Here is a 13,495-nt window from a genome sequence, read left to right as displayed (position 1 = left end):
AGATAAGATGCATCTTAAATGTCTGCAATGTAATGCTTATTACTTATTACAATTCAAACCATGGAGACAAGTAGCAACACAAAGAACACACAACCATTCAAATAAACATCAGAGTGCTAGAAGAACTTGAATAAAAGAAAGAACTCATAAACACACACGCAAAAACTTAGAAGAAAAAAAAAACTAAAGAGAAGCTTAATTAGTTCCTCCAAGCACACCCTTGAGCTTCTTAACCTCTTCGTCGCTAAGGAACGTTGTGGCTTCCACAAGTTCTGAAGGCAAATCATTTGCAAACAAAGCAAAGGGCAGAATCTGAAGCCCTGGAGAGGAGCTTCCAAAGGCAACAAAAGCCAAAGCAGGACCTTTCCCAGAATTAAGCTGAAAATGAAGAAGCCCTTGAGGAAACACCATAGAATCACCTCTGGAGAGAGTCTTCAAGTAAACCTTGTTAGCAGAGGAGATAAAACCAGCGCTGATGGTTCCTTGTATGACGACAAGAACCTCAGACGCACCAGGATGAGTATGAAGAGGGATGACACCACCACCGGCTAAGTCTAGACGAGCCAATGAGACGTCAAGGCCATTGAGGCCAGCGAAGGCAGGTGCAAAGGCCGGAGTCACAGCGGCTTTAATGATGTTGGAAGTGTTTCCTGCTTTGGCGAGACCAGAGAATGCGAAGTCATTCTCGGTGACTTGGTCAGGGTTCTTGCAAGAGTAACCCGATGGGTTTTGAGGACCCTTTGGATCAGCTACACAAAAGTCTAGAACAGAGGCAAAAGAGGTGGATGAAACCAAGGAGAGGATGAAGAAAATATGGATTATCATTTTCATTTTTTATAAGATTAAGTAGACAAGAGTCTTGAAGTTATGAGGCAGAAAGAGAAGCCTTTGGGTTAATTTATATAAAGACCCTATAAGGATATTGATATGGTTAACGTGAGGATGGTCTCGAAGGAGCGTAATAAGGGATATTTTTTGTTGTTGTTATTAGCATTGCATGCATGTGAACTTTGGGTGTACGTACGTGGGGGAAAAAGCTCACATGGCTGTGAGAGATTTTTGTCAGTTTGGAGGATGGTGATAAATGGTTCGTTTTCAATGAAGTTGATTTTTTAAAGAAGTTTTGTTCAACTGGAAGAAGAGTATTAATAATCATATTTACATGATTATTGCATCTTAACTCAGTCACTTGGTTCACATCTACTTCCTAGTATGAATTAAATTAATTAAAGCTAACAGCCTAACAGTATGAGTATTATTTTGCGGATATCCAATAAATTTGGATAGGATACTACATTACAAAATAGTTTAGCATTAAGAAAAATAAAATGATTGTTTTAAAGTTTGAACTACTCTCAAGGTTTCGATTCTGACAAAATGTACAACGTGTTAAGAACCTCCCAGCGGTCTTTCAGGAAATCAAAATATCTAGGAGTCACTTTTTATGAGATATTTTTGTAAAGAAGATATTGGAAAAACTGAAAGGAGTGGAGAAGAAAAGAGATTTGAGATTGAGATTGATGTGGTCCAGTTTTGAGTAAAGAGCAAACATGTCTCTTCCTTCCTAATTTGGACTCCTCTGCACCGTTTCTTAATTCTTATCCTCTCAGTCTCATCTCATCATCTTTCGACTTTGTGTGGCTCTGTAACGTTCCCTCTTACTCAGGGCGTTTACCATCTTCTTCTCTTATGAATAGGGGGACATTGTGATTTTAAACCCTTATTTTATGCAGTGTATAGTCTAATAGTTTGTACTAGTGATGTCTTCATATGTTATAACCCAAACTGGAATTGTATTTCAGTAATATGCGTGTGGGAGTTAAAGACGATACAAAAAAAATGTCACAGATCTGTAGCCTACTAGATTATACCACTACAAATGCTGATTATAGCACACAATGAAATCTGATAATATAACATGTATGCTGATGAGTTATCAACGTAGAAAAAAATATTCTTTACTAAAACCCAATCGGTAAGAAGTTTGTTCATATGTGTAGGCTTCTTGAATCTGCTACAAATAGGTTGGATTCTGCTAGGTTTATTGACAAAATATTGAGCCTAGCTCACTTTGATGTAGGACTTGAGCCCAATAAGACTAAATAAGTTTAAACTAAGAAACCCACAAAAAATACATGCATATGAAAAAAGCAAAACTAAGCAATAAGTGAAAGTGTTTCAAAAAAAAAAAAAAAAAAAAGCAATAAGTGAAAAATACAAAACAATACTTACATTTACAGCAAGGAAGTTACATAAAAGAAATGTAAAAAGAATTCTAGAGGGTTTTCCATTAGTTTTACTACCTGTAAGTAACTGTGTCAAATATTCGAAATAATATTATGTTAAGAGCAAAAGTATAGTTTATTCCTCTCAACAAGTCAAATACAATCTCTAACCGCCAAAACGGTAAAGAGCCAAGTTCTCGTAGTCAACACTACTCGAAAACAAGATACAATCTCACAAATTGCATAAAGAACCTTAAGCTTCTACTCCTTCTATTTATAGTCCACTAGTGTTGACTTATTCAACTCAACGAACTCCAACTGTATTTCCCGCCACTTCCACGTCATCGAACTCTTCTTGCTCAATATTCTCCACTCTTCTTCTATTCTTCTTCCTCACGTAACAGCGTCTGGGTCTATCAATACCCCCCTCCCCGAAATTGAGCTTGCCCTCAAGCTCAAAGGTAAGAAAATTCCGTTCCAACTCTGATAACTTCATCCATGTCTTCTCGAAATGAGGAAGTCCACGCCAGCTCACTAAGACTTCCAAAAACCCCTCCGCATCATAACGAGAATCCAACAACTCTTCCGGAAACAGAACCAACTCTTCAGCGTCTGTTAACGACTCAGGCAATGGTATGACTTCATGATCCTTACCCAACACCGGCTTGAGTTGTGAAATGTGAAAGACCGGATGAATTTTACATGACGCCGGCAACTCCAAACGGTACGCAACTGCACCCACTCTCTCCAGGACTTTAAAAGGCCCAAAGAATTTTGCGGCTAACTTCTGACAGAACCTTTTGGATACGCTCGTTTGCCTATAAGGCCTCAACTTCAAGAATACCAAAGATCCTACTTCCAACTGCAAGTCACGACGATGCTTATCAGCATTGTTCTTCATTAAATCTTGAGCGCGACTGAGATGTATCTTGATATCTTCCAGCATAGCATCTCGTTCCTTCAGCATCGACTCCAGCTCAAAGTTTGATGTTGAACCTTCCTCAAAACGAATCAACGACGGTGGTTTTCTCCCATAAACCAACTCAAAAGGTGTCGCTTTGAGAGACGTATGGAAGGAAGAATTATACCAGAACTCAGCCCATGATAGAAATTGGCTCCATTGCTTTGGGTGAGATGAAGTGAAACAACGCAAATAGGACTCCAAACAGCGGTTAACCACTTCAGTCTGTCCGTCTGTTTGCGGATGATAAGCCGTTGAAAACTTCAACTTAGTCCCCGCTAACTTGAAACACTCCCTCCAAAAACTACTGAGAAACACGCGATCACGGTCTGATATGATTGAAACAGGGAACCCATGTAAGCGAACTATCTCTTTCACAAACATCTCAGCAACAGAATGAGCTGTATACGGGTGTTTCAACGGCAAAAAATGTGCATATTTGCTCAATCTATCCACGACTACACATATCACATCAACACCCTGAGACTTAGGCAAACCCCCAATAAAATCCATAGACAGCTCTTCCCAAATTTGATTTGGAACAGGTATTGGTTGTAAAAGGCCTGCAGGAGTCAAAGTTGATGTCTTGTGTGTCTGACACACACGACATTCAGCAACAAACGTCTGAACATCTTGCTTCAAATTCGTCCAATGAAACAGACGCTGAACTCGCTTCACTGTCTTAAGAACTCCCGAATGTCCTCCTGAGATGCCACTGTGATACTCTTCTAAGATCACTGGAATGTACTTCGATCCCTTTGGTAAAACCAGTCGATCTTTGTAGAATAATCTACCCCGCTTCACAGTATAGCCTGGTTTCGCAGATTTCTCCAAAACAACCTCTTTTAAAAGCTTCTGAATGTGTTCGTCGAGATCAATCTCATCAAGCACATCTTGAATATCAAGATTAGAAGTCTTTGTCAGTGCCATGAATAGTTCCATCCATGTGAACGAAGGACCTAGATGAACACGAGAGAGACCATCTGCCACCTTGTTATCAACTCCCACTTTGTAAATGATTTCAAAGTCATAGCCAAGTAACTTGGTAAGCCACTTCTGATAATCCATCGACACATCTCTTTGATCTAACAAGAACTTCAAACTCTTCTGATCTGTAAAAATGGTAAACCTTCTCCCCATCAAATAGTGCTTCCACTTCTGAACAGCCATTACAATTGCCATTAACTCTCTCTCATAAACCGGTTTGAGCTGTTCTCTATCAGTCAAACCCTTGCTAAAATAAGCAATAGGTCTCTGGTTCTGCATCAAGACGGCCCCCAACCCATATCCTGAAGCGTCAGATTCCACAACAAAAGGCTCTTCAAAATTTGGTAAGGCTAGTACTGGGGAATTAATCATCCTCTGTTTCAATTCCTCAAACGCCTTTTGTTCATTGTCTCCCCAGTCAAACCCATCCTTCTTCAGTAAGTTTGTTAAAGGACGAGCTATAACTCCATACCCCTTCACATAATTTCTGTAATAGCCCGTGAGACCCAAGAAACTGCGCAGCTCCTTCACTGTTTTAGGTACTGGCCAAGAGGACATAGCTGACGTCTTAGCGGAATCAGTAGCTACTCCCTCAAAAGAAATCACGTGTCCAAGGTACTCAACGCTGCTTTGGCCGAATGAACATTTCTTTTGATTAGCAAACAACTGATGCTTGACTAACAACTCCATCACAATACGTAGATGTTCCACATGCTCCTTCATGCTTCTACTATATATGAGTATATCATCGAAGAACACCAAGACAAATTTTCGCAACAGAGGTCGAAATACTTCATTCATAAGGGCTTGGAACGTAGCTGGTGCATTCGACAACCCGAAGGGCATCACCACAAATTCATAGTGACCAGCATGGGTACGAAACGCCGTTTTTGCAATGTCACTCTCCTCCATACGAATTTGATGATATCCAGATCGTAGATCGAGTTTTGAAAACACCTTAGCCCCATTCAATTCATCCAAAAGTTGATCTATAACCGGAATTGGAAACTTATCCGGAATAGTTGCCTTGTTCACTCCTCTGTAATCCACACAGAAACGCCAAGAGTTGTCTTTCTTCTTCACAAGTAGCACCGGACTCGCATAAGGACTCTTGCTGTGGCGAATCACACCAGACTGAAGCATTTGATCCACTAACTTCTCCATTGCTTCCATGTGAGAATGCGGGTAACGGTATGGCCTCATACAAACTGGTTTAGTACCAGGTAGCAACTGAATAGAATGTTCATACCCACGCTTGGGAGGCAACTGAGTTGGTTCACTGAATACAGATGCAAATTGCTCCAGAACCCTTTTCAATTCAGATGGAACTTGCTGTGACACTCCCTTTGATTCTTCCAGTTGTTGTGAATGAAACACAACAGATACTGCATCCATCGTTCTGTCTCGTAGTTGTATGGAAGGGTCTCCTCTCAAGGTAAAACGTTGATCTCCCACCCAAAATGATAACTCCTGTCTCTCCCAATCAACTTCACACTTCCCTAGCGTCCTCAACCATTGGACTCCAAGAATTATATCAACGCCACCCGGTTCCAAGATAATAAAATCATCAGTCACTTCCACTGACTGAATCTTCAAAGTTACTTCTCTGCAAAAACCTGATCCATTGACAATAATACCCGTCCCCACCTTAATCTTCATCTTATCATCCTCCTCTTTTAGTAGCTGAGCTTCAGAAACAATGGTTGGTGAGATGAAATTGTGTGTAGCTCCACTATCAATCATCACCAACACACGCGTCTTACCAATGTAACCCCACATCTTTGTTGTCTTAGGCGAAGACCAACCAAAGAATGAGTATAGTGATAACTCCATCACCTCTGCTACTTTATCGTTAATATCCTCCAAAGAATCATGAAACTCATCTTCCCCAAGAGTCATGCTGTGATCAGTAAGCACCACCATAACATGTAATTCCCTGTTTCTGCAGCTATGCGTCTTGGACCATTTCTCATCACAAGTAAAACAAGTACCAGTACGCTTCTTGGCTGCATACTCCGCTTCAGATAACTTGTAAGGAATCATGTTGGTGTTGTTCTGTTTTTGAAACACCGGCTTGTCACCTTTATTAGGCAATTGCCCTGTCTCGTTGTTCTGAGCTCTCCCTCTCCAAGAATTTTGATTAACTGCAGCATTTCTGAAAGTAACTCCTTGACCTTGCTTCACTACTTTAGTCTCCGACGTTTTTCCGGCAATGAGTTTACAGAAATCACTATCTTCCATAGATATAACCGCAGCAATGAAGTTAGGCAAACCAATTGGTTCCTTCATCTTAATCACCTCTTGGAACTCTTTCTTCAACCCATTGAAGAAAATATCCTCCAAATTTTCTTCTGATACCTTCACCTGAGTTGCTAGCTCCTGAAATTCTCTCACATACGCTGCAATGGTACCAGTTTGTTTGATGCCAAACAATTTCTTCCCTGGCGTACTATCATAAGACTCCGCAAACCTTGCCAACATCCGTTTCTTGAATTCTCCCCAATCCACAAAGGGACGCTGCTCCTCTTCATAGTTATACCAGCTCAAAGCATCAGCCTCCAAACACAACGAAACAATCTCCATTCTCCCTTCTAACGTATAGCGACCAATACGGAAGAATCTCTCAGCTCTCGCGATCCAAGAGTATGGATGAGAGCCATCAAGAACAGGCATCTCAACCTTTCGTAACATCCTTTCGCGATTATTCAACGCAGAGTTCGCAGATCGATAACCTAGCGGAATATCTTCCGGATTCGTTCCCAGATTCTGAGAATATACCTGATCGACGTTATGCGATGAACTCGGTTGCTCTGGATACATCGGAGCTTTTCCGTGAATCGCCGAGGTCAATTTCTCCATCGATTTCACCATCGATTGAAGCGTTGACTCCATCGAATCCAGACGTGTCTCCACCGTCTCCAATTTCTTATCCGCCGCCGCGGAAGTCTCTGATAACAGCTTGTAACCTCCCGATAAGTATCGAATCTGATCGTTGATGGTGTACACCGAAGATTCGAGCTCGCCGATCTGAATCGCCGCCTCCTCCGTCATCCTCGTCGACATGCTCGATCGTCACCGCACCAATTGTTAAGAGCAAAAGTATAGTTTATTCCTCTCAACAAGTCAAATACAATCTCTAACCGCCAAAACGGTAAAGAGCCAAGTTCTCGTAGTCAACACTACTCGAAAACAAGATACAATCTCACAAATTGCATAAAGAACCTTAAGCTTCTACTCCTTCTATTTATAGTCCACTAGTGTTGACTTATTCAACTCAACGAACTCCAACTGTATTTCCCGCCACTTCCACGTCATCGAACTCTTCTTGCTCAATATTCTCCACTCTTCTTCTATTCTTCTTCCTCACGTAACAGCGTCTGGGTCTATCATATTATTACGATGTCGATCTTTAAACTTTGAAAATAACAATTCTAACAACATGAATGGTATAAACAGGAGGACAACAAGCGAAGAGTGTCAGTGTGTATAAATTCACAAGATGCATCGAGCCATATGTGATAAGGAGAACTTGACAAGTTGCATTTAATAACTCGCACACTTTTTCTTTGCAGACAGGTCCACACCTCTGTATTTTCTCTCCTATCTGACACTTTTGTGTACCCTAAATTTCATCTATTTTCGTTTTCGACCCGTTTTTCTTCCACATGACACAGACAACACCTTAGTCTTTCTTTAATGGGACCTCTAAATACAATAAAAGAAGAGGATAAAAAAGTAGAAAAGACCTTCACTTCTGACTTCTGATCACCAGTTGGATCCGTACCGTACAAATCCAGAAACCCTTGATCAATTATTATGCAAATCTACTCGAGTTCTTATATTTTTCACCATGAGATCTATCTTTTTTACCTCTGCTGAATTTATTCTCTCTGACTACTTTGATCAAAAAAAGAATATAATTTAGCAATTAATAGGACTATTTCTAATAAGATCTTTTTGGATAACCATTGGACCAAAAGCTATTAATGTCATGTCGGATCATCTGTTATAAGATGATTTCAGACTGGTATAAAGTTTTAAACCAAACCGTGATGACATATGATATTATTGTTTAACCGATTTAGTTGAAGATGCAACCATGCAAACGTGGTGTTGAACTTATCTGCGAGTGCGTGTATATTATCCATTGAGCAAATTTAGTTTGAACTTAATAACTGGTAACAAGAATTAAAGAAGAAATATTATTTGTTGATCCCAAAATGAAAGAGTAATGAACATCATTACTGTTGAGTTTGGGAGATCAGATACACTGTAGAAAGCTAATGGACAGATCGATCCTTATGTAGCTATTGGTCAGACCATGAGAGTTATGATTGCTTAATATCTTGTTTTTCTCTGGTCAGACATTCACAGATTTTGTATACTGACATATCTCATGGGAGGTTTGCTTGGTAGAAAATTAGAAATCATCACTTGCAGAAAAAGACAAATATTCACAAGTTTATTACGAAAATTAAGAAAGAGTTCCTCCCTTTTAACAGATAAAAGAAAAAATGAAAAAAAATATGACTTATATGAGAATATAGCTATAGCAATGATAACAATAATAATAATTAAAGTTTAGAAAGTTAAACAACAAGGATTAGAACATAGATTTTTACAATTGCAAAAACAACAACAAAGGCGTACCTTGGGACATCTAAAACAAGATGACCATCTGATCTTGCAGTTGCAGCTGCAACATGAGCTCTTCTTCTTGTTGAGACACGACGGTCGAGAGCAACTGCGGAAACAGGTGGGTATGCAGCATGACAAGTCCGGACAAGAACAACAGCAACCTCGGAAGCATGAACAGCTCGGGCAGCTCGGTTTCGGGCAACAACAGATATTTGAGCAGCATGACCCGTCACAGCATTTGGACCCAATGCAGCTGCAACTTGTGCAGTTGCAGCACTTGGGCTTCCTTAGATGGCACGAACATTCGGATTGGCAGCAGCAGCAGAAACTCGCTAGGCTCAAACACGGAACACAGCTACTGCATTGAGTTAGTTAATTAGTATCACTTTGTTAACTTGTATATAAGTAAAAAAATATTTTTATTATTTTTGTTCACTCTAAGATAAAGCATTGCCTAAAAAAACTTAAAATAATTATAGGGACTGTCTCAAACTATTTGACGTCATGATATTGTATATCAAACATGCATTTGATATTGTAAGCAAACTATTTTGAAATATTCAGTATCCCGATATATATATATTTACATTCAAAATTTTCTTTTAAAAATATATATTCGAAATTAAGAACATGTGACAATGCAGCAGTTGCCTGTTCCTTTAGACGGCCCTGACAATTACCCTACGTTGGTCTCAAGTGAATACAAATCGCAGTGAAAAATAAGATTATCAGGCGGTAAAAATTCTTACCAGAGCCACTTCCAGAACCGGCAGTGTCTTCGACTCTTTCGTTGTCTATCCATATGAAGAAAAAAAAAGAAAAAAAAAACGAAACTGTAAAAGCTGGAAGAGTAAGAGAAATGTGAAGTCATTGACGTTAACTAGAAACATTCTTACGCAGGGATCAATGGATCAGAATTTGCAACGACAAAATCAGAGACCCTGCCACAGTTAAAAAGCATATTACAAACATGAGACTCCATAAACATTTTACAACAAACTGATGCAATGTTTATAGAACATAGAGATCATCTTACTCTTTGCAGCATCTAGAAGCTGGTTGTACGCCTTCGATGAATTTAATTTCTCCCTGCTAATGATGACATTCTAAATATCAGTTCCATAAAGTTGATTAACTAAATCAACGTGTATTATTTTACCTTGGAAAAATAAGAGAAAAGCTAAGTTCACAATGGGACAAAACATAACACAACAAGAATTCCACATTTCGAAAAATATTAGGAGAAACCAAACATATACAGTGTAAAAATGATTTCATTTCTCAAATATTTATAAAATCATAACAGAAAGTAAATCATAAGGGAGATCTATGAAAGAAACATGAAGAAAAGGTGAACAATGATATGGTCCTTTCAAACGCAAATAGCAATAAAGACAAAGACTTTCACAAATTGATTGATATAGAAAAGCAACAAAAAATAAAACTGCAAAGGATCCTTAACCAAATTCAATTTTTTATTGGGTAAGATCTATTCAGCTTTTTCTTTACCTTTATTTTCTTCTTTTCTTTATATTTTACTTCTCATACTTGCTTTAACTAAACACTCACTTTCATAGTACACATGCACGAACGAACACACACGCCTCAGTGATGCTAACAACAGAGTAAGTGGGCGTCTCGTCAATAAATTCACACTATCTACAAGATGATCAAACTGTTTTGTTTTTATCTAGCAAATACTTAGTTTTTAAATTTGAGGGAATGAGACTTAATTAATTTTGTAATTATGACTATGAAAATTTGAAGTAGTAAAAAACTATGATTATGAAAATTAATGACGTTATGCTGAAGGTTAAATGAAGAGCATATGAACGCAAGTAGGTTAGTACTATTTAATTGATGCTCAAATAGATCCGTTGAACCCTCTACCTAACAAAAAAAAATCAATATAAATTAAAATCTGTTCAGAGATTCAAATTAATTATTAATCAAAGCATGCAATTAATTAAAATGGGAAAAGTCTTTGCATATGTAGGAGTACTTGTTTGAAATTAATATGATATAAATGTGCCTGATGACATAAACTAATTCCTCTATAGGAGTACCAGTTTGAAATTAATACTATGAAATACATGTGTCTGATCTCTGATGACATAAATTAATTACTCTTTTTTATAGTATCTAAGAGAGTAAATAAACATAAATGTCTTGTTTTCTATACTTGCTGTCAAACATACACACAACGGTCCAGAGTCCAAACCAACCTGGATATAGTAGGAACCAAGGTTTAGCAAATCAACAACCTCTTTTTTCACACACACACAAAACAAAGACTAGTAATTGTTTAAAACCCCTTTCAAAGTTATTTACACAATAAAACTTAATTAAGAGTACCAATGATAAAGTAATTGTACAGTACTACATGCCACTTGTTTAGTTAGGACTAATAAAAACAAATGTATCATGAAATTCAAAATATTCGGACACTTCCTCAGAGTAATCAAAATGTGGCAGATTAAAAAAAGACAGAGAGATAGTAGTACTTAAAAAAAGAAGGAATACTACTAGTAACTTAAAAAAAAATAGTATTAATGAACTTGCCTCGAGATAACCAATCTCTCTCTCTAGCATCTGAACTCTGGCCGCCTCTCTGCGTTTCCCGTACAAATCTGGATACTCCGGCGGAGACTTCGGACGAGGCGGCGGTAGAGCTGACTTAGCAAGCGGCGGTACACCAGTTACTTCTCCCCCGACACTGCCTGAAGTAGAAGCCATTGTCGCTAGAGATGATCCTCTCTGGTAGTATAAAGACCAGAGAGAATGGTTTTAGTCAAGAGACAAACATGCAGTGAAGAGAGAAAGAGGAAGATGAAGAAGCAGCGAGTGATAAAAACAATGCAAAGTAAGAAAGAGATTAGTGAGAGAGACTCCCTATAGAGAGTAAGAAGAAAGAGGAGGAAGGGGAGGTGGCAGAGGCAGTAATTATGGTAGCTGACAAAGGATAATTACTTACCTTCCTCTGGCCTTTTTAAGGCTCCATTTCTCTTTCATATTTGAATTTTATTTATTTTAAAACCATTAATTCGGTGGGGTACTATATACTAGGGAAATTGCACCCAGTATACATTAAAAAAAAACAAAATTCACTAACTAAAAACACCCCCTCTCTCCTACTTTCTCTTCCTATCTCTCTCTACTCTCTCTCTAAAAATCTAATTTCATTTTTTTTTTGACTATTCAGCAAATAAGCCCATATACTATTATATAACAAATGTATATTGTTTGTACAAAAGACTCCTGGTAATCTTATTAAAAGAATATCAACTCTCTTTTGAGTTAATATTTTAGATAATGTTCACATTTTCAGTTCAAAAAGCGACTAAATCAATGGTCTAAACATGGAAATGATCTCACCCTGAATATAAAGAAGAAAAATGACTTTGTAAATATAGGAATAATACCAGATTTCCTGCTTTTTTTAACGTCTGAATTCAATAGAAATATTGTCTAAGATGAAAACATCAACTGAAACAAGAGCAACTAAAAACAGAACTAAAGTTGAAGATCCCACACTAACTCAAAAAAAAAAAAAAGGAAAGGTTTAAGAGTCAATGAGTGGAGCCTCACTTCGAACCCATGTAAGATGGTTCTTTATGTGTTATTGTTGGGCCAGCTGGAGTTGGGGGTTGGCCCAGTTGAAGATGACTTTCTGTCTTCCTCCAGTGATCTATCCCATCCACCCATGGGATTAGTTGAGCTCCAACTTACTTACATCAGCAAGACTTGTTTCCAAAAGTCGTAGAAATTAATTGAAAGAGAGAATAGTAAATTAACAATAAATGAAAACAGGTAATCAATACAATATTAAAAGGGGAATACTCTCAAATTCTAAGCTGTCCACGTCCTCTTAAAAAATCATCCAATTAGAAAGCTTCATTTTACACGTCATCGTCGAAATTGGTTTCATTCTGGGTTTTTTTTTAACAATTTAAACGGCCCATTAAATCCAAAATATCTCAAGAGTCTGAACCGTAATTTTTTTTGTTCTTCTCAGATTATCTCACATCATCGTCACCGATCAAATTCTACACTCATCCGTTACAGTAACCTAAGCATCATCAATCTATTATCCTCTTGAAAGTAGCTTAAATGGGGTTGTTCCAGCTCCCCTTATATCTCTTTCTATATAAAGTGTTCTGTCTGATCTTCAATCAACCCTAATTGAAAAATCTATACTGAAGAAGCTACAGCAACTGCCATGAAATCCACCGGTAAATCTCCCTCACCACCAGAATGTCTTCAGTCGCCACCGGGACCGCCGAATCTGGACTCAGTTTTCGGTTAATCAATTTCTAAGAGGTATCAGCCGAAGCCGGGTTTGGTTTCAGTATCTATCAGATAATTAAGAAAAAAACTAACTCTTTGTGATTTGTGTAACAGCTTCAGCTGTGGATGATGCCATTGACAAGAGTAAGAAAGTGTTGACCACTATGTCAAGAAGAATGACAAGGAACAAATGGATCGTTGGTTCAGGGATCTTGGCTCTCATTCTCGCAATCATCTTTGATCATCTCATACAAGGTTTCTCATTACAATACTCAAAACACATAAATTCATCGTGGCTGTGTTTATATATGATACATGTTCTTTTCATTGACGCGCGACCCGTGGCTGCGACACAAATTCTAAAGGGAAAGAGACTAGAATAAAAGCAAGTTGAAAC

At 38.2% G+C, this 13,495-nt stretch overlaps 2 protein-coding genes across 3 annotated transcripts; both read right to left on the bottom strand.

The window, feature by feature from the left end:
- Positions 1 to 19: 19 nt before the first annotated feature.
- On the bottom strand, positions 20 to 886 carry LOC106371719 (germin-like protein 1). The gene has a single exon (XM_013811817.3). The coding sequence runs from the start codon at positions 829 to 831 to the stop codon at positions 196 to 198; it is 636 nt and encodes a 211-aa protein (XP_013667271.1). The 5' UTR covers positions 832 to 886; the 3' UTR covers positions 20 to 195.
- Positions 887 to 8,688: 7,802 nt separating this feature from the next.
- Positions 8,689 to 11,779, bottom strand: LOC106370440 (guanine nucleotide-binding protein subunit gamma 3-like). Of its 2 annotated transcripts, none has more exons than XM_013810448.3 (5): positions 11,374 to 11,779; positions 9,848 to 9,900; positions 9,708 to 9,752; positions 9,561 to 9,605; positions 8,689 to 9,166 (listed from the first exon to the last, which is right to left on the bottom strand). In XM_013810448.3, exons 1-5 carry the CDS (start codon positions 11,545 to 11,547, stop codon positions 8,755 to 8,757), a joined length of 729 nt encoding a protein of 242 aa, XP_013665902.1. In that variant the 5' UTR covers positions 11,548 to 11,779; the 3' UTR covers positions 8,689 to 8,754. The 2 variants fall into 2 exon arrangements, with proteins under 2 accessions (XP_013665902.1, XP_013665901.1); XM_013810447.3 differs by having other exon boundaries at positions 8,689 to 9,169; positions 11,374 to 11,774.
- Between the last annotated feature and the right edge of the window lie 1,716 nt (positions 11,780 to 13,495).

Source organism: Brassica napus, chromosome A10 (genome assembly GCF_020379485.1).
Source record: "Brassica napus cultivar Da-Ae chromosome A10, Da-Ae, whole genome shotgun sequence".
Taxonomy (NCBI): Eukaryota; Viridiplantae; Streptophyta; class Magnoliopsida; order Brassicales; family Brassicaceae; genus Brassica; species Brassica napus.
The sequence above is the reverse complement of the archived record's forward strand: the minus strand, read 5'-3'. Positions and strand labels throughout refer to the sequence as shown.